The 21,541-nt window shown below is 41.3% G+C and overlaps 1 protein-coding gene across 16 annotated transcripts in view; it reads left to right on the top strand.

Annotated features, from left to right (window-relative positions):
• Positions 1-21,541, top strand: part of DTNB (dystrobrevin beta) — a 278,523-nt gene that overhangs the window by 103,434 nt on the left and 153,548 nt on the right. The window contains exon 9 of one of the 16 annotated variants that reach the window (XM_053587760.1): positions 13,685-14,293. The exons of the other annotated variants lie outside the window; for them this stretch is intronic. Within the exon in view, the coding sequence (XP_053443735.1) occupies positions 13,685-13,864 (180 nt within the window). The 3' untranslated portion in view covers positions 13,865-14,293. Of the gene's footprint in view, positions 1-13,684; positions 14,294-21,541 lie in introns of those variants that run through there. 16 annotated transcript variants of the gene reach the window in all.

Raw genomic sequence — 21,541 nt, 5'->3', positions numbered from 1 at the left:
ATTAGCACAGGCCTGTTGACCATTGAAAGAACTTTTACTCTCAGTGAAGTGAGGAGGCTTTATAGAGTTTTGAATAGAAGAATTTGATTTATGTTTTAAAATGATCAATCTGGATGCCATGTAAAGGGTAAACAATAAGAAAAAAAGAAACAGGCCATTTCGGGGAGATTATTGAAAGAATTAAGGCAAGATATGGTAGCAGGTGGTAGGATAGTGACAGTAGAGGTTGTAGAAAGGGCTGAATTAGGATGTGGTTGGATGTGGCTTGAGAGAGTAGAGAAGTGTCAAGGGAGACTAATATTTTGTCCTGAGCAACTAGAAGGATGGAATTGCCATCAGCTGAGAAGAGTCTGGATGGAGCATAGTAAGATGTTCGAAGGTCCACTTTTGGACTTGCTGAATTTAAGTTGCTTATTTAAGATAATCCATATGCAGTTGTTAAGGAGACCATTGTATAGAGTTTAAGAGAATTCTGAGAGAAATATAAATTTGGGAGTCATTGGTACATATTTAAAGCCGCGAGACTGATGATACCACTAAGAGAATGAATGAAGGTAGAGAAGAGGAATAAGATAGCCCCTGGGGTTCTCCAGTATTAAGGGATTTGGGGCAAGAGGAAGATCCTGGGCGGCGCCTGTGGCTCAGTGAGTAGGGCGCCGGCCCCATATGCCGAGGGTGGCAGGTTCAAACCCAGCCCCGGCCAAATTGCAACAAAAAAATAGCCGGGCGTTGTGGCGGGCGCCTGTAGTCCCAGCTACTCGGGAGGCTGAGGCAAGAGAATCGCGTAAGCCCAAGAGTTAGAGGTTGCTATGAGCTGTGTGATGCCACGGCACTCTACCTGAGGGTGGTATGTGAGACTCTGTCTTTACAAAAAAAAAAAAAAAAGAGGAAGATCCTGCATCCAGTGAGGAGGAGGAAGACCAGGAGACGGTGGTTCTGGAAAACAAGAAAGGAGGTGTTTTGAGGAGGAGTTAGTGATAGGCTGTGTCCATGACTATCCACAACTCTGAGGACTGACCTTTGACAGCATGAGGTCATCTGGAGAAGAGCAGAGTCTGTGGAGTGTTGGGGACAAAAATCTGGTGATGATGATTTCAAGAGCAAAAGTGGGAGAGATGGAGACAGCTGATGTAGATACCTCTTACCATGAGTATCTACACTATTTCTTTCTTTCTTTTTTTTTTTATTGTTGGGGATTCATTGAGGGTACAGGAAACCAGGTTACACTGATTGCATATGTTAGGTAAAGTCCCTCTTACAATCGGGTTTTGTCCCCAAAAGTTGTGGCACACACCAAGGCCCCACCCCCTCGCTGCTTTCCTTTCTCTGCTCTTCCTTTCCCCACCCCTCCTTCCTTCTTTCTCTCTCTGCTCTCCCCTTTCCCCATCCCCACTGTGTCATTAATTGTCCTCATATCAAAATTGAGTACATAGTACTATTTCCTCTCCCTTATTGTGATAAGAATAATGTGTTCCACGTCCATCCAGGTTAATACGAAGGCTGTAAAGTCTCCATTTTTTTTAATGGCTGAATAGTATTCCATGGTGCACATATACCACAGCTTGTTAATCCATTTCTGGGTTGGTGGGCATTTAGGCTGTTTCCACATTTTGGCGATTGTAAATTGAGCTGCAATAGGCAGTCTAGTACAAGTGTCCTTATGATTAAAGGATTTTTTTCCTTCTGGGTAAATGCCCAGTATCTAACACTATTTCTAATAGTGGTTCCCATTGGGCTTCTAGAGGACCTGTTAATCCACTTCACTTTCCTCCCAGGATTTGTAGCCAAGAGTTGGGCAGATGGCTGTCTATTTGAAAAAGTAGCTTTAATTATGAGGAAATAACGTACTTGCCAAATAACGTACTGAGTCAAATGTACCCCTACCCTCTGCCAGTCTTTCCAGCAGGGAGCAGATCCTGAACGTTACCAGTCTGGGGGCCCGACGAGAACATGTGGTCTTCAGATACTTAGAAAAAGGGAGAGGATACGGCTAAGTAAAGTATGTTCGGTTTCTTGTCTAAAACCTACTAGTGTGATAGGAGAAGAGCAGCTGAGGGGCAGAGAGTTCCCTTGGGAATAAAAACCTGGAATTGAAGGAGTGGACAGTAATTAATTTTTGTGTTCAAGTGTGCCAGGATATATTAGTCGTCTTCTTTGAGATACCTGGCATATACAGGGTGTCCCTGAAGTTCATGTGTGATTTACTATGTTAAACTATTTTAAATTGCACATGAACTCTATGTCCACCCTGTATTTGAGTAACCCTGCTATCAAGACTAGTGATACCCGTAGTGTTTCAGTGACTCTTGCTGCATAACAAGCCATTCCAAAAGTTAATGACTATAAAACACCAGTCATCTGATTACACCCAGGGACTTGGCGTCTGGGATTTGGATGGGACCCACGGATTGGCTCGTGTCTGCTCCATGCTATGTGTGTCCTTCACTTAGATGCCTGAAATACTGGGGTGAAGTCTGTGGGGGGTGACTTGAATGCCAAGCGTGTTCTTCACTCCTGTGTTGCTGACTGCCCTGGGATGACTGCAGGCTGGAATCAGCTGGGATGGCCGGCTAGAGCACCCTGCATGAGGCCTCTGGGTGTGGCTTGTGCTCCTTGGTCCCTATTTGAAGAAAGAGCCTCCCTAGGGAGGCGTCCAGCGAGCAGTGGTTCAGGAGAGGGGGGCAGAGCCTCCAGGCATTGCTCTTGCTTACTTGGTGTGGAAGGTGTGCTCCTCACTGCTGTGTGCTCTGTGAGTTAGGAGGAGTTGCCGAGGCCAGCCCAGACATCATGAGGGAAGGATAGACTTGGCCTCATGATGCCAGGAGGTCAAGGGAAGGTCATACTGCAAGGGAGCCCCATAAGGGAGTCTTGTTGCAGTGATCCATTGCGCAGTATCTGTTCAGAGAACACAAGTCTACCCTATGTAGGAAAAGCCTTGTAATCTGAACAAAGATTCCCATCTAAGTGGTTAATTTGGCCATAGTGATTATCATGGCTTTCCGCTAAATAAAATGCTCTTTTAAAATGAGCATTTTATTAAAATAACTAGGTATAATATTTGCTAAAATTTTTATTATCGTATTTAAATGATTCCAATTTGGAGGGTTTTTTTTTTTTAGTAAACTATTTTGGATATAGTTGTTTTTGTTTTTCGTAAATCACTGTTAGATGATCTTTAACCCTCGCCTTCACTTTTCTTGGTCTGGGTGTACATGCTTTTTTGATTCAGTTTACTAACCAAGCTCCCTCCTTGCCTCCCTGTCTTCTTTCCATGCTTGTGTTAATTGTGGTAAAATACATGTAATATTAAATGTACCCTGTAACCATTTTTAGGTGTACAGTTCATTGACATTAAGTGCACTCATACTGTTGTGTAACCATCACCGCGATCCATCTCCAGAACTTTTTCATCTTCCCAAACTGAAACTGGAGGTCTGGAAACAAGCCTACTTCTCATTCGGTCTTCCTATGTCTTCCATTCAGATCTCTGCTTACTCTGTCTTCATTTTGCCAAGATGAAATCTGACTAATTTCCACTTAGCTACTCCATAGCAGGAAGACTTGGTATGTGTGTGAGGGTTTGTTTACACACATACACTTGCACCACTTACACTGTGTTAGTACAGTGGAGGTAATTGAATTATGTAACAGGTAATTGACTTGTTGATGGTACAAAAACTTCACCTTTCTTCCCAGCAGATGGCAGAGTTTACCTCCAAACGAAGTTACTTATCTTATTCTTCAAAATTTACTACAGACAAGGAATTATTTTGGATTCATTTAATAATCTCTGTTAAACAAATACTGCTTTACTTTAATGTTAATGGATAACTCATGTATGTCCAGTATAATTGTTTGTGTGTTAGTGATAGCAAAATTAAGCCATTTACTTTAAGGCAGCGGTTCTCAACCTGTGGGTCACATCTTTGTAACAATGAAAATACATCGAGGCATTAGGAAGGTTGAGAACCACTGCTTTAAGGAGTCAGTGCAAATTATGTTGTTGCAGCCTTAGAACAGTTGGGATTGTTGATTTACCTTTGTCGGAAGCAATACAGTAGAACTTCTGTAAGTTGACCACCCAAGGGACTGTACCAAACTGCTCAACATAAGGAGCTAGGCCTGCTGTACTGATAAATATGTGTGGCACAAGTTCAGTGTGTGAAAATTAGGTCAACTTACAGAAGTGGTCAGTGTAGGGCAGTGTCAACTATGGAAGTTCTGCATTTACTTTTCATGTAACTAATGTCCCTCTCCTCATATCCCTTGAATTCTAAAAGATAATTTCACGTGTATTTGTAGGGAAACTGTGTGTATGCTTACTGGGCACGCTTCTGTCCAGCTTTAAATAATTGGACACATACTTTGTACAAAGTACAAAACTAGACGGAGCCTTATTTTTTAAAAAGTGTAAGACATTATCCCCACCGTGGCAAGCAGGAGATAACACCTACTCATGAAGAAATTAGAAACAAAATCTACAAAACCAAGACCTTTAGTCTAGTGGCCCACTTTTCCTCAAGGAAACCCCCATGCCGTGCCTACTATAACTGTGGCCTCTGTTTTATCAGTCACCATCATCAAGTGGGCTACCCTGCCTTCCCTGTCTTGTGTGACCCAGCATTTCCATCATGGTCCACGCCTCTCGCGACCTTGCCCAGGCCTTCTTGTAGGCCCCACAACTTGAGTCCCTCTAGTGCTTCTGCTCCTTGCTCAGCAGGGGCCCCCACGTCCAGCGGCCTCTCCACTTGTTTCCATGAAAATGTGGCTGCCCTGTTCCCTCACATTCTTGTGTGTATTTGGGAGTTAGAATTTTGGTTAGGTTAATCCTAAAATTTATCATCTAAACTGGACCCACTTGAGAGTGAGAGGGGCACTACTATAATCATTATGAGGGATAACATGCATAAACTGGAATTATTTTGGGTAAACTAGGCCTTGCACTCACTATTTTCTTTTGCTGCATAACAAATTCCAAGTTTTGCAGCTTAAAACAATGGAAACTATCATCTGAGTTTGTTTAGGCTAGAAGTCCAGGTTTTGCTAAGATGAAATCAAAGGTGTCAGCTGAGGCTGCAGTTACCACCTGGGGCTTGGAGGTCCTCTTGCCAACTCACTGGCTGTGGGCAGAATTTGTTTCACTGCAGCTGTGGTGCCGAGGGCTCCATTCTCCTGCTGGCTGCCAGCTGAGGAGGAGCTCAGCTCCCAGAGGCTGTCTGCAGTTCCTTGCCATGTGGCCCCCGTAGGCAGTTTACAGCATGGGTGTTTCCTTTCTTCTAGGCCAGCTGGAATGTATCTCTCTGACTTCCTCTGCAGCCAGCCCCGAAGATGCTGCTTTTAAAGGACTCACTTGATTGGAGTAGGCCCACCCGGGTCAATCTCCTATTTGCTTTATCGTGTAGCATCATCAAAGGAGTGGTAGCTTATCATATTCACAGGTTCCACCCACACTCAAGAAGGAGGAAATTATATAAATACAAGGATGAGGTTTGTTGAGGGTCAAATTAGAATTCTGCCTACACTAGTCAACATGATTATTTTTCTCTTTGCTTTCCGGCTTGCCACCTTTAAACCATAACACCTTGTATCTCTTAGTTAAAAAAAAAAAGCATGTAAGATAGGTTTTAGAGGCTCAAGCCATTTTAGTTCTGCTGTTCTCCTTTTCTAACTGAAACTATTTCCTGACTTAATCGTCATGCAGGTCACTCCATGGATTGGACGGATTTGGGGTCACCTCATGGCAATTTCAGTGTCTGTATAACTGAATGCTTTAATGTCCTGACTACAGTTTCTTGACTTCTGTGGGAGATCTTGTGATGACCGTCTTTACTGAACCTCAAATATCTGTTCCCACATTTTCACCTTTAGCTGCTTTACTTCCAGAATCACTGATTTGACATTTTATTCTCTGCTGACAACCTGGTGTCATTATAGCTGAGTTATTTAACTAATCTTACCAAGGTCATCCTTTAATATTCCAATCTCTAATCCATTGGACCTGTTTACTTTCTCCCTTCAGTCCTCTCTTCTTTTTGCTTCTCACCCATTTTAGATATGGGTATTCATTCTTCTATCACAGTATTTTTCAACCTTTCTTATTTCACAGCGCACGTGAACCTATAGTTCGACTTTTGTGGTGCACCTAAATTATGTTGATCAAAAAAAGAGTAACAAATGGGTGGTGCCTGTGGCTCAAGGAGTAGGGCGCCAGTCCCATATGCCAGAGGTGGCGGGTTCAAACCCAGCCCCGGCCAAAAAAAAAAAGGAGTAACAAAAAGAATATACTTACCATGGTTTGAAGTACTTTAAAAAAACAATTTATTTAATCGTCTTTAAAAATTTTGGCAACACACCTAAGATCCCATCACAGCTGCATCATAAACTGCCTTGTACTATGACTTTCTAAAATTCATCTGTCAACCAATTCATGAATGAACTAGTCTATCTGCTTTCCCTAAGTACTTACGAAGGGAAGCCATACAATAGGGCAGAGTCCTATTACCATACATTTCTAGTCACTCCTTTCAGACTGGCCTTTAGAAATTTCCTGTGAAATTTCTCTGGTCACCTTGTTTTCCTGTTCTTCTTGTTTTTATAATCAAACCATTTTATTGCTTGATTCTTGGAATTCATACAAAAAGAAATCAGGTAATAGCTAATTCAAGTAAACATGCATGTCTCTCTTACCTTACTGACACATACGTATATACATATATAGTCTGAATGACAAAAATAAGAGGTATGACAATTAAATTCACAAACTCATCCTCAGAAAAGTGCTCCATACCTCATTGCTGAATATCACTACAGTCCTTTCTAAAGTTCTCCCCTTGGGAAGCAGTGCACCAATGCCAGTGCCTAGTCTACTCTTCTAAGCAATTTGGGAACTCTTTTCTGGATGACCATCAGCAATGTCATTGTATTACTCTTGATGTCCTGAATATCCTCAAAATGTCTTCCTTTCAATATTTCCTTTATCTTTGGGTGAAGAAAAACGTCACTGGGGGCCAGAACGGGTGAGTAGAGAGGGTATTCCAATATCATGAGGTTAAAAACTCCCTCATAGACAGTGCCACGTGAGCTGGTGCATTGTCATGGTGCAAGAGCCATGAGTTGTTGGCTAAGATTTTCAGTTAAGATTTTCTTGAGTGTTTCACTATCAATGTTTTCTTGGTCTTCTATGCTTCTCAGTCAGTTGATGATTTTAACACATAATTTAATGAATTTTTACAATGTTTTCATCAGTTTTGCTTCTTACTGGTGGCCTTGACCTCTCTTCATCAGTGATGCTTTCTCTCCTCTCAGAAGATCATTTACGCCATTTGTATGCTGCTGTTTTCTTCATAGCATTGTCCCTATAAGCTTGGACTAACGTGTCCCTAATCTTACTTCTACTCTTGCCAAGTATAACAAGAAATTTAATGTTTGTTCATTGCTCTAATTCAATCCCCTACATTTTTGTGGTGGCACGTAAAACGCATAATAACAATAATGAGCACCATTCAGCAAGATACTGCCACAAGTCAATAGGAACACAAGTATGAGACACTGATATCCTAAGGTTACGAAACCTTACTGAGTTGTTTGTACAGTGCTAGCAGTGTAAGCTCATGGTGGCAAGTTTGCGTACTTCATTATCAGACCTCGTAACTTATTCAGTTATTTCATCTATTAAAAGAATATTTTCTGTGATCTGGAATGGTAGTCCCCATTGTTTTAAATAGTGTACCTCCACTCCTCTCTGTGAGTAGATGCTCTCCTTTATACTACAGAGAGAAAATAACAACTATCAGAAAGGACTCCCTAAACTTTCTGTAGCTGAGTTTAATCACTTGTTAATATGTTTATTCCACTAATTCTTATTATGCACCTGCTATATAGCAGGCACTGTCCTAGGTGCTGGGGTTACCTGTAACAAACTAGAAAAAGGCTGTGTATTCATGGGGCTTTATATGATAAAGGAGACAGATGGATACAAAATATAAAAGGCAAAATCTCTAAAATAAATGAACAAAGAAGATTCTCTAGTAATGGCAAATTCTACATAGTGAAGTAAAATGTAATGACAAGGCAGAAAGATGACTGAGTAGCTACTTAAGATATAGTCATCAGCAAACTACTGAACTGACTCAAGAGGAAATAGAAAATCTGAATAGATCTATAACAAGTAAAGAAATTGCATTAATAATAAAAAATCTTCCCACAGAGAAAAGTCCAGGCCTAGACGACTTTACGGGTGAATTCTACTAAATATTTAAAGAATTAATGCTGGCTTGGTGCCTCTAGCTCAAGCAGCTACGGCACCAGCCACGTATACCAGAGCTGGTGGGTTCAAATCCAGCCCAGGCCTACCCAACAACAATGACAACTACAACAAAAAAAAATTAGCCAGGTGTTGTGGTGGGCGCCTGAGGTCCCAGCTACTTGGGAGGCTGAGGCAAGCAATTGCTTAAACCCAGGAGTTGGAGGTTGCTGTGAGCTGTGATGCCTTGGGGCACTGTACCCAGGGTGATAGCTTGAGGCTTTGTCTCAACAATAAAAATAAAATAAAATAATTAATGCTGATCCTTCACAAATTTTCCAAAATAGAACAGAACACTTTCCAACTTAATTCTGTCAGACTAGAGTTGTTGCCCTGATACCAACAAAAAACAAAACAAGGCTATCAAAGGAAAAGAAAGCACAGGCCAACATCTCTTATGAATATAGATGCAAAAATCTTCAACAAAATGTTAGCAATCCAAATTCAGCAGCATATAAAAAGGATTATATAATGAATTTGGACCCCACTATGTACCATAAAACATTAACTCAAAATGGATTATAAACTCCTAAATGTAAGAGCTAAAACTATAAAACTCTTAGAAGAAAACACAGGTATAAGTCTTGAGTTAATGCCTTCTTAAATATGATACCAAAAGCACAAGCAACAAAAGAAAAATGGATAAATTAGACCTTTAATGAAATTAAAACTTTGGTGCCTCAAAGGATACCATCAAGAAAGTGAAAAGACAAGGTCAGGTGCTTTGGCTCATGCCTGTAATCCTAGCATTCTAGGAGGCCGAGGTGGGTAGATTGCCTGAGCTTACAGTTTTGAGACCACAAGAAAATTGCTTGAGCCCAAGAGTTTGAGGTTGCTGTGAGCTATGATGCGACAGCACTCTATTCAGAATGACAAAGTGCGACCCTGTCTCCAAAAAAAGAAAAAAGAAAGAAAGTGAAAAGACAACCCACCGAATAAGAGAAAATATTTGCACATTTGCAAATTATATCTTATAAGGAATTTATATCCAGAATTATAAAGAACTCTTAAAAAAAAAAAGAACTCTTGAAACTCAGTAGCATCACAAAAATCTCCCAAATAACCCACTTTTAAAATGGACAAAGGGAAAAGTAGAATGGTGATTACTAGAGATTGTGGGGAGGAGGAAAAAGAGAATTGTTATTTAGTGGGTATAGTTTTAGATTTAAATGATGAAAAGTTTCTGGAGATTTATCTCATAATAGTGTGAATCTATTTGACACTACTGCGCTGTACACTTAAACATGTAGTGATGTAAAATGTGATGACAGGGCAGAAAGATGACTGAGTAGAAATTTAAGATATTAAATTTCTCAAGCAATATCTTAAATTGTTATGTGTTTTTACTATAATAAAAATGTAAATTAACAGGCAGCGCCTGTGGCTCAGTGGGTAGGGCGCCGGCCCCATATACCAGGGGTGGCAGGTTTGAACCAGACCCTGGCCAAACTGCAACAAAAAATAGCCGGGCATTGTGGCGGGCGCCTGTAGTCCCAGCTACTCGGGAGGCTGAGGCAAGAGAATCGCCTAAGCCCAGGGGTTGGAGGTTGCTGTGAGCTGTAATGCCACGGCACTATACCGAGGGCCACAAAGTGAAACTCTGTCTCAAAAAAAAAAAAAAAATGTAAATTAACTTGGGGGAAAAATAGGCAAAGGATCTGAATAAACATTTCTCCAGAGAAGATACACAGATGGCCAATATGCACATGAAGAAAGATGCTCATCAAAATTAGTCATTAGGGAAATGCAAATCAAAAATACAATGAGAAGCCATTTCACATTCATTAAGATGGCTAAATTAAAAAGACCGATAATAACAAGTGTTGACAGGGTGTGGAGACATTGGAACTCTTATACATTGCTAGTTGGAATATAAAATGTTATAGTCCCATTGGAAAACTGTTTTGCAGGTTATCAGAATGTTAAACATAGACTTACCACGCGATCCAGTAATTCTTTGAATCGAAAGTATATGACTGCAAAAACGTGTATATGAATATTCATAGCATAACAGTTATTCATAACATGATTCGAAATAGGTAAAAAGTGGAAATAGCCCAAATGTCCATCAGCTGATGACAAGGCAAATTGTGACTCATCGATACAATGGAGTATCATTAGACAATCAAAAGAAATGAAGTGCTGATACCTACGAAAACATGAATGAACCTTGAAAACTTTATACTAGGTGAAAAAATCAGGGGCTGGGGAGAAAACATAGATGAACCTTGAAAACATTAATATACTAAGTAAAAAAATAATAAATAAATAAAAGTAACATATCATGTGATTGCATTTATGTGAGATGTCCGGAACAGGTGAGTGCATCTGGACAGAACAGAGCAGTCAGGTGCACAGAAGGGAGATTAACGGTTGCTGGAGGCTGAGGAGAGGGAGGAATGGGAAGTGACTGCTAATGAGCGTTACATTTCTTTTTAAGGTGATGAAAATGTGCTGAAATTAGGTATTGGTTATAGTTGTATAACTCTTTGAGTATACTAAAAACCACTGAATTGTACAGTGGGTAAATTTTATGGCATGTGAATTTTATCTCTATAATAAAGTTATTTTTTTAAAGAAAATTGGATGGCTAGGGAAAGCCTTTTTGGGGAAGTTGAAAAGGCTGACATTGGAATGACTAACTTGAGGTTGGTGGTTGTAAATTCAAAGTCAGACCAGTCAGCATAGTTAATTTTATTCCCACCGTGTGGTGTGTGGGTAGAAACACAGAATGGATAGAATCGAGGTTTTGACAGAAGAATATGATGAAGCAAGAGAAATGGCAGGAAGGTTAGAGAGTATGCAAAGAAAATACAATAATGAACATGGCTTGTGGGTTGTGCAAGAGAGAAATGAGGCCCAGAGAGAGATAGGGGACTAGAAGGAGTGTGCTGAAGAGATAGAAGTGGATAAGAGAGTGTGTGCCTGAAACTGAGCTTTTAGATATTGTGCAGTAACTAGCAATCAAGTGTCCTGTGAGGTGACTGCAAGTGGCAGCTGACATGGAGTTGAGGGACTATTATTGAAGGAGAAGCATTTGGAAAAGACATATAATACTTTCCTAGGGCTGCTGTGATAATTAACATCAACCTGGTGGCCTAAACCAACAGTAATTTAGTCTTTTCACAGTTCTGGACACCACAAGTTTGAAATCAAAGTGTCAGTAGAGCCACACTTCCTTGGAAAGCTCTAGGAAGGAATCCATTTGTGTGAGTGCTCTCCAGAGAAAGGGTGTGTATGATTTATTATGAGAAACTGGCTCACACAATTATGGAAGAAGACAAATCCCAAAGTCTGCAGGGTAAGCTGGCAAGTTGGAGACCCAGGACAGTTATTGATGTAGCCATTGATCCAGTTCTGGTCCCAAAACTGAAGAACCAGGAGAACTGGTGGGGTAGTTTTGAACTGAAGTCCTGGAGGCTCAAGACCCAGGAAGAGCTGATTTTCTTTTTTTTTTTTTTTTTTTGTAGAGACAGAGTCTCACTTTATGGCCCTCGGTAGAGTGCCGTGGCCTCACACCAGCTCACAGCAACCTCCAACTCCTAGGCTTAAGCGATTCTCTTGCCTCAGCCTCCCGAGCAGCTGGGACTACAGGCACCCGCTACAACGCCCGGCTATTTTTTGGTTGCAGTTTGGCCGGGGCCGGGTTTTTTTTTTTTTTTTTTTTTTTTGTTTTGTTTTTGTGGTTTTTGGCTGGGGCTGGGTTTGAACCCGCCACCTCTGGCATATGGGACCGGCGCCCTACTCCTTGAGCCACAGGCGCCCCCCCAGGGCCGGGTTTGAACCCGCCACCCTCGGTATATGGGGCTGGCGCCTTACCGACTGAGCCACAGGCGCCACCCGGAAGAGCTGATTTTCCATCTGAGCCCAAAGGCAGGAAAAAGCCAGTGTCCTAGTTTGAAGGCAGGCAGGAAGGAGGAATTCTCTCTTAATTGGGGAAGGGTCAGCCTTTTATTTATTTATTTATTTTATTTTATTTTTTTTGTACTCAGATCTTCTAATGATTGGCTGAGGCACATTCACATTAGAGAGGGCAATCTGTTTTACTGTCTACAAATTTGAATGTTAAACTAATCAAAACACCTTCAAGTAACACCCAGAATAATGCTTGACCAAGTATCTGAGCATCCTGTAGCCTAGTCAGATTGCCATAAAATCAGCCATCACACTGTTGTTAACCTCTTCCAGCTTTTGGTGGCCGCTGGCATCCTTAATTTGTGGCTCTGTCGCTCTAGTCGCTGCCTCCTCCTCTTCTACCTCTTCTCTTCTGGTGTCTGTCTTACAGGATATACGTGGGATTGCATTTGGGGTCCACTCAGGTAATCCAGGGTAAATGCTTCCTCTCAAGATCCCAACTTAATCACATATTCGGGCATAGAAGGTAATACTTACTCTTTTGCCATAGAAGGTAATAATTACAGGTTCCAGAGATTAGGAGCTGGGCATATCTTTTTGGCGGCTGCTATTCAACCCACTACAGTGTTAGAAAGATCAACTCTGTGGCTGTTGAAGTCAGCAAGAATTACAACACAAGTACTGTCGGCCTCCACTAAGGAAGGGTAATAGAGTTTTGGTCTCATGACATGACATTCAAAATTGGTGTTTTAAGGAAACGGGAAAATGATCTCAGTGGTAGTGAGGAGACCCAACTGTTTGCAGGTTGTGAGAAAGAAAGCATCTACCACCTGAAATGGCTGCAGCAAAAGCCAAGCCTTCTGGGAAAGCCAGGTTTCCTCCTAGAACCAGGTGAAAGTAACATTCAGAGAAGGGATTGATGGCGAAGCAGGGATTTTGCTGAAGGTGTACTGTGAAGTGAAACAGCGAGAGGTGAGGATTAGTCGGGGACGGGGTCATGTGGGAGACTGTAGCGAGCCTTGGATTTTTTGTGAAACGAGCATGACCTGACCTAATGTGGGTTGTGCTGGAATTAGCCCCGGGTAGCCTCCGAGGCAGATCCTGGCACTGCAGCTGTGTGAGCTGGGAGCAGGGTGTTGGCACCAGGAGCAGGCAGGGCTCCAGGCTCCTCTTTCTGCTTCTGTTGACGTTGGCGTGGAGGCCTGGGGAGAAGTGCTCTGAAATTCTCCTGACCAATAGCTGACCTAGAGGTAAACTCACAGCTTTGTTGACCAGAGGCCTCCCTTTGAAATTATGGACTTTCTAGAGCCATCTGAAGGATGAAGGGAACAAATGTGGGGTATCCTGACAATATTTATTAGCATTGTCAGTAGGTTGCTAGGAATGTTTTAAATATTATTCTTTGCACTCATCTGAACATTGCCCAGTTATACTGTGGTGTTTTGGCTGAACTATTTATTCCTAAACCCATTTACAGCTGCAGAAGTGCTGAGTTTAAAATGAGAACATTTTTTTTTTTTTTTGTAGAGACAGAGGCTCACTTTACCGCCCTCGGTAGAGTGCCCTGACGTCACAGGATTCACAGCAACCTCCAGCTCTTGGGCTTCCACGATTCTCCTGCTTCAGCCTCCCAAGCAGCTGGGACTACAGGCACCCGCCACAACACCCGGCTATTTTTTGTTGCAGTTCGGCTGGGGCTGGGTTTGAACCTGCCACCCTTTGTATATAGGGCCGGCGCCCTACTCACTGAGCCACAGGCCCCACCCCAAAATGAGAACATTTAAAACAAACTCAGCTCTTTAAAAAGATGGGCACTATCAGAGAAGGAATTGGTGTGTCATTTTTAAGACAATGAGGCATTTTTTTTTTCAACTGTAACCTCATGGTTCTTAAAGAGATGACGGGGGTTTTTCCATTGCAGAGTGTATGACTTACCCCAAACCAAGCAGTTTTTTGAATAAGTGATTCACACTGGCGGTCACTGCTTGTCCACAACCCTTTCTTCAGCTGTAGGTCTTTTTTAATTCTTACAGAGGCCACCCAGATCCTCCTCCCATGTGTGGTTCTGTGTGTTCTGTGTCTCTGCATTAACTCAAATAAATCGATGATTATTGCCTAAATACTTGGTACTTTTTAAGATCTTGAAGTACTTTTATTTAATATGTGGCATTGTATATTGCACATTTCCATGTAGTGACTACACAATGTCCAATTATGAGATATTCATGTGGTATTTATTCATTAAATCTTTGATCACCTTTGGTAAACCAGAGATTGTGTTTCCCAGCATTCCCTCCTGAGTTGTCTTGTCTTCTCTTGCAGCACCTGTCTAGTTATTTTCATACAGTTACAAGTTCTAGATTCCCCCTTTACCACTGCCCCTGACACTGATAAATTTATGCAGTTTTTATTTATTTTTTTTTTTAAGAGATAGGGCCTCACTCTGTGGCCCAGGCTAGGGTGTGGTGGCACCATCTTAAGTCACTGCAACCTCCGACTCCTGGGCTCAAGCAATCCTCCCACCTCAGCTAAGTAGCTGGTACAACAGGCATACACCACAATACCTGGCTAATTTTTTTAATTTATTTAAATTTTTAGAGACGGGGTCTTACTATCTTGCCCAGGTTGGATTTGAACTCCTGGCTCCAGTGATTCTCCTGCCTCAGCCTCCAAAGTAGGAGGGACTATGGGTATGAGCTGCTGTGCCCAGCTCTCACTGGCTCTTCTTTTAGTGCATGGTTCTAATAGTTTTTCAGTTTATTTTCTTGGACTTCTAGGTTGATAATTATATAATCCAAAGGAAATAATAACTGAATTGCTTTCTGATAGTTATACCTCTCTGTTTTATTTTACTTCTTTGTATTGATAAGAACTTCTAATTTTTTGGAAAGCAGAGCTTCCCAAATTTTCCTTAAAAAAAAAAATCATCTGAGCTGCTTGTTGAATACACAAAGTACCAGGCCTTCACCTTGAGCATATTAACTTGGTAGGTCTAAGTAACTGCTTTGTCTTGTTTTTCTAAACAAATGCTTCAGGAACTTTTAACCTTCAGACAAGTTTAGAAAACACAGTCTTGGAGCAGAGCTGAATAATGGTTCTGATAGTCTTTTGTCGCTGACTATTGGTGTGTCTGTACTATGTATGATGTCAAGCGACTGCTGACTCTGTTCCTATCGTGATCTGTGGCAGTATTTGTGACAGTTTTGGAGATACTGTATGCCCAAATGTAGTCACTCCATGAGCCGTCTAAACCAGGCAGAGAGCCTTCTGTCCCCGTGCTCACTCAGTGACATACTCGGTGTTTATTATGTTCTAGGCGCAGGGAAGTGCTGCTGTGCACAGAAGCACACGGCAGGCCCTCTTTGTTTCCCAAACCTCACTCTCTAGCACTGCCCTTCCTTTTTGGACCCTGGCTGCCTGTGAATCTACTTCCATAGCACTTCCATAATGTACTCTTCTCTTTCTCGTTTTTTTTGTTTTGTTTTGTTTTGTTTTTTTTGTTTGTTTTTTTAAGCTAACTAAAGCTTTCATTTGCCAAATCCTAAAGTGTACTGGCCACACTCTTTCCTAGTTCTGCTCTGTCATGGAACCACCCATTACTGCATTTGAGCGCCACAGAACTATCTGCTCACTGTACACCAGAAGCGACTTCTAAAACAAGCTTTATCTTACAGAGTAATGTTTTGCAAGCTTTTACAGTTATGCCTTTGGTCTGGGACTTTTATTTATATCTTTCACTCCCAGGCAGCACTATGATAGTATTGAACTACTTACAGTTGCCTGATACACCGTGTTTTCTTAGTGTTGTGTTGTTAAACTTGCTATTCTAGTTGGCTTCATCTCTTTTCCTCCCCACCCTCCCAACTTTGCCTTGTCAACCTCTGTATCTCCCTTAAGAATTAGCTCAGGCTGGGTGGCACCCGTGGCTCAGTGAGTAGGGTGCTGGCCCCACATACCGAGGGTGGCGGGTTCAAACCTGGCCCCGGCCAAATTGCAACAAAAAAAAATAGCCGGGTGTTGTGGCGGGTACCTGTAGTCCCAGCTACTCGGGAGGCTGAGGCAAGAGAATCACCTAAGCCCAAGAGCTGGAGGTTGCTGTGAGCTGTGTGAGGCCGTGGCACTCTACCGAGGGCGATAAAGTGAGACTCTGTCTCTAAAAAAAAAGAATTAGCTCGGGTATTGCTTCTTTTTCTGACCCCCCAAGCTGATTGTTGCCTCTCTTCATGATCTGCTATAACCCACTAAAGACCTTTTTCAAAGCACTTAATCACACTATTAACAATCACACTTATATAATCTGTTCATTTGTCTGTGTATGCTATTAGATCATAAGTTCTTAGTATATTATTACTGCAGTCTTTATATCCCAGTGACCTGGTACACATTTTCAATGTTTATTAAAGAATGTTACGAAAGCTGGCATTTCCTACTTGTTCTAGTTTTAAATTACTTTTGATGATAAAAGTGGAAATGTTCATTTTATGCCCACCTAACTTGCAAAAAATGTAGGAGATTGATGATTTTTGGCAAAGATATAGAGAAAAGGACTCTCGAAGATTTTTCTCTCTTTTTTTTTGGTGGGTTTCGGCTGGGGCTGGGTTTGAACCCGCCACCTCCGGCATATGGGACCGGCGCCCTATCCCTTTGAGCCACAGGCGCTGCCCGACTCTCGAAGATTTTTGATAGGACTGTGAATTGATAAAGCATTTAGAGGACAAAATTTACAATGCATATAATCTTTGACCCAACAGTTTTCAAATAAGAATTCTTCCATAAAGACATTAGTACCAAACATAGTAGGATTTTGATAGGAGGATATCATAGAAGTATTATTTGTGATTGTCAAAAAGAAAAGAAAAAGGCCAGAATATCCATCAGTAGCAAAATGGTTAAATTTATTATGGCACGTACATACCATGGAATTCTTTGCAGTAGTCATAGTAAGTGAAAGAGATCTATATGTACAGACCGGAAGGAAGTTCATAATATGTATTACTGACCGAGAAAATCAAGTTGTATAGCAGTATACAGAGTGTATAGTATAATCTCATTTTCCTAATAATAGATTTGATTTTGTATGTGTTTATCATTTCTCTTATTTATACACAGGTAACTATCTAGAATAGTATGCAAAGGAAAAAATCCTGTTTATCAAGTTATATTATTTAGATGTTTTATTGCTGTATTTGACTTTTTTCAATGATATATAATCTTCAATAAGTATTTATTAAATAAGTAATCTTTAATAAGTATTTATTTGTCTTCCCCTGGAATGTCTAAGTTGTCCATTTTGCTAGATTTACTTCAGATCTTTTTTTTTTTTTTTCCAAGAAATAAAACATTGCAGAAAAATTAGAAGCCCCTATATATCTTCCAAAGGCATTTTCCTGGAATATCCTCAGAGAAAACCTCTATTTTCAATTTGGCGTTTAGTATTTTCATTCTCATTTTCGTGTTTTTTATTACTCATGTCTGTGACCATTAGCAATAGATAGTGCTATGTCTCATGCTGTTAAACTTCATCGAAATGACATCATCATGTTTGTACCCTACTACGGCTTCATTTTGACACCTGCATTGTTTTTAAAATGACCTCTATGTTGATGTGGTATTTTCACTACCATATAGAATTCATGAATATACTGCACCTATTTATCCTCCTGTTGATCAACATTCTGCTTGTTTCTCATTTTCTGCTTTTTCATATGTAGCCTCAGTGGATTCTGTGGTATAGGTCCTGTGCAGTGTGGAGCATTTTTCTAGGATGTAGAAGGCCTGGGACAAGAGGATGTGCATTTTCAGGTTGACTGGCTATTACTAAATTGCTCTCTGAGGTGCCTTTACCACTTTATACTCCTACCAGCAGGGTATGGAATTTACCATTTATTCATATCCTCACTTATAAGGAATATGTTACTTTTAATTTTCTCTTACAACAAAACACTTTCAACAAATTACTTGAAAAAATTACTTGAATCTGAACTTCCAGTTAAAACTCTGTAGAGAAAGGGAATTCTGTCCATGACACTGAACTGATGTTGTAAGGATGATCTAACCCAGTGCAGCCTTCTTCCCTGTTGTGTATACTGTGAGGGGTGCCAGCAACACCCCTTCCCCAACGGAGGGCTCCCCCTCAAGTCAGGTTGATAGGACATCTCAATTGGAGCAAGGTTTGCCCTTGAATGCTGGCCAGAAGCCTCGACTTTGCCCATACACATTCACAGCTTCTTTACTTTTACATTACAAGCACTTAATGTAGCGATTGTTCAGACTTCAAGGGTACCCTCTTCACTCCCGGGTTGTTACATGTGGAACTGTAAATAATATATTGGCTGTCATGACATACCTAGGAAAGGCAGTCTACTAATGTTGAATTCCAACAAATCTTTCTGTTCTTTTTTTCCTGAAAGGGCAGCTGATGCCATTTGCTGCCCAGTACAAGATGCTACTGCTCTTTATGTAGCTCCTTTGGCTGTGGTTGAACCAGCTGAAATAGTAATGGCTTCCTTTCTGTGGGTTAAGGGGTTTTGTAATTTATGTTTCCGAAGCCATATGTAAACCAATTATATTTTATTCACCTAGCCATATTTTTGTGAACTGTCAGAGAACTAATACTCTTAAATCATGGAAGATTAACTAAAATTACATGGATTATATTTCTTTCATACATTAATCAATATTATAGTTTTGCCAGTTAAGTTAAACTGGAGCTTAGCGATTCTAATTTTCACTTTTTAAAGCAGTTGTTTTGAAGCCTTTTTCAAAAAATAGCAAGTCTACCAGGTGTGGTGGCATAAGCCTATAGTCCCAGGTACTCAGGAGCCTTAGGTGGGGGTATCACTTGAGCCCAAGAGTTTGAGACTAGACTGGGTAACATAGTTAACCCCAGTCTCTATAGTAAAATAAAATATCATAAGAGATATTGTTGGCTCAGCGCCCATAGCTCAGTGAGTAGGGCACCAGCCACATGCACTGGAGCTGGCAGGTTTAAGCATGGCCCAGGCCTGCTAAACAACGACAACTCCAAAAAAAATGGCCAGACGTTGTAGATGGCACCTGTAGTCCTAGCTACTTGGGAGACTGACGTAGGAGAATCGCTTGAGCCCAGGAGTTTGAGGTTGTTGTGAGCTGTGACGCTACAGCACTCTACCCAGGGCGACATAGTGAGACGTTGTCTCAAAAAAAAAAAATTGCCAAATTTTCAAAATAAATTTCTATTGACTTTTAAATTTTTAAAAAAGAAATAGGAATTTTGGGCAGCGCCTGTGGCTCAGTGAGTAGGGCACTGGCCCCAAATACTGAGGGTTGTGGGTTCAAACCTGGCCCCGGCCAAACTACAACAAAAAATAGCCAGCGCTGTGGTGAGCGCCTGTAGTCCCAGCTACTTGGGAGGCTGAGGCAAGAGAATTGCCTAAGCCCAAGAGCTGGAGGTTGCTGTGAGCTATGATGCAATGGCACTCTACCAGGGGCAACAAAATGAGACTCTGTCTCCTAAAAAAAAAAAAAAAAATGGGAATTTCATTTTAAAGTGGTGGGTAGAAGACATAGTACACAGCCTTTTCATCTTGCTCCTGATACTTAGAAATTATAGATTAGAATTTTTAGAGTCAGACATGGTGGGTTATGCCTGTAATTCCAGCTACTTGAGAAGCTAAGGCAGGAGGATCACTTGAGGCCAGGAGTTCAAGACTAGCCTAGAGAACATTGCAAGACCCCCATCCTTTTTTTTTTTTTTTTTAGAGGCAGAGTGTTATTTTGTTGCCCTCAGTAGAGTGCGGAGGCATCACAGCTCACAGCAACCTCCAGCTCTTGGGCTTAGGCGATTCTCTTGTCTCAGCCTCCCAAGTAGCTGGTACTACAGGAGCCCACCACAGTGCCCATCTATTTTTTTTGTTGTTGGAGTTTGGCTGGGGCCGGGTTCAAACCTGCCACCCCCAGTTTATGGGGCTGGTGCCCTACTCACAGGCCACAGGCGCCACCCACAAGACCCAATCTTTAAAAAAAAAAGAAAAGAAAAGTTAGCTGGGCATGGTGGTACACACCTGTAGTCCCATGTGTTTAGGAAGCTGGGGCAGGAAGATGACGTTAGCCCAGGAGTTTGGGGCTGCAGAGAGCTGTGATGATGCTCTACACTCCACCAGGGTGACAGAGCAAGATCTCATCTCTAGAAGAAAAAAAGATTAGAATTTTAAAAGTAATTTTCAAGTATACTAGAGGGGGAAAAAGAGGTAAAACCCTTAGTAGGCTCCAGTCACAGAAGAATCCCCATGAAAATTAGGTGAGAACCATTTGTAAAAGGAAACCTTGGTCCAAAACAAGGACAAAGAAAGTATTGCTGCTTAAGGATCGAGACAGTGTTTCAAGTGTTGGACATTCAACGTTTCAAGTGGGGCCCAGAGCAAGTGACAGGGTGACTGTAGCGTGGAGGTTGGCTCTGGTAGGTATAGTGTGTGCAGAAGCCTGGATTGGAGAGACAGGACAGGGTTCCAGGCGTTGATGGATTCCAGGAGAACAGGAATTCCCTTGCTAAGACTAGCTGCGAAGCTTTTCTATGAGGTGCCACCTTCTGTCCCTTCAGTGCACACAGGTAGAGCAGATCATCGGAATAGAAAACCTGGACTACAAAGATGAGCACTTAGTTACGAGTCACCCAGTGAGAGGAACACAACCAGGGAAGTTGGCAGAATTATTTTTCTCAGAAATAGAATTAATAGAATAAGTGGAAGTAGATTTTACATTAAGTACAGTTAAATCCTTGGAGAGATATAAGCAGTTATAGTTTACCAAAATTAAGTACTGATTGTATAAATTAAAATATTGATTATCAAAATAAGAAATTCAATATATGAGCTGATTAACAGTGTTTGTAGTGAACTGGAAACCAGAGTAGAAAATTGTTCCTAAGCATATTGCTATTATAAAGTAATAGAAAAAAATTAAATTATGAGGGAATAGATTGAGGAGTACCATCTAGTAAGAGTTCCAGAGGCTAAAGAGGATGCAGAGAGATCATATTTAAAGAAGTCATAGATCCAGTTTGAAGATGGTTGACCTCTTCTACACCAAAACCAGAGAAATGATAAAGCATTGTTAGATTAATAAATCCTCTTTCAGTATTAAAAACAAGAACTGTTCTATTGCAAAAGTCACAAGACATCTTTAAATTAAGGAGGCATATATATTAAATTAGAAGTTGCAGAAAGGAGCTGCTTTCACTGCCTGGTGGAGGCACCACTGCTGGGACCCTGAAGCTGCTCTGTGACTCTTTCCTGGTGGAATCTGTTCAGGGGGCCGTCGTTGACTAAGGCTGTGAGTGGGTGGTCCTGTGGGACATTTGCATGGCTAAGAACCACAAAAGCCCAGGGGAAACCTAGCACAACAATA

Source organism: Nycticebus coucang, chromosome 4 (genome assembly GCF_027406575.1).
Source record: "Nycticebus coucang isolate mNycCou1 chromosome 4, mNycCou1.pri, whole genome shotgun sequence".
Taxonomy (NCBI): Eukaryota; Metazoa; Chordata; class Mammalia; order Primates; family Lorisidae; genus Nycticebus; species Nycticebus coucang.
This window is presented reverse-complemented; position numbering and strand designations above follow the sequence as displayed.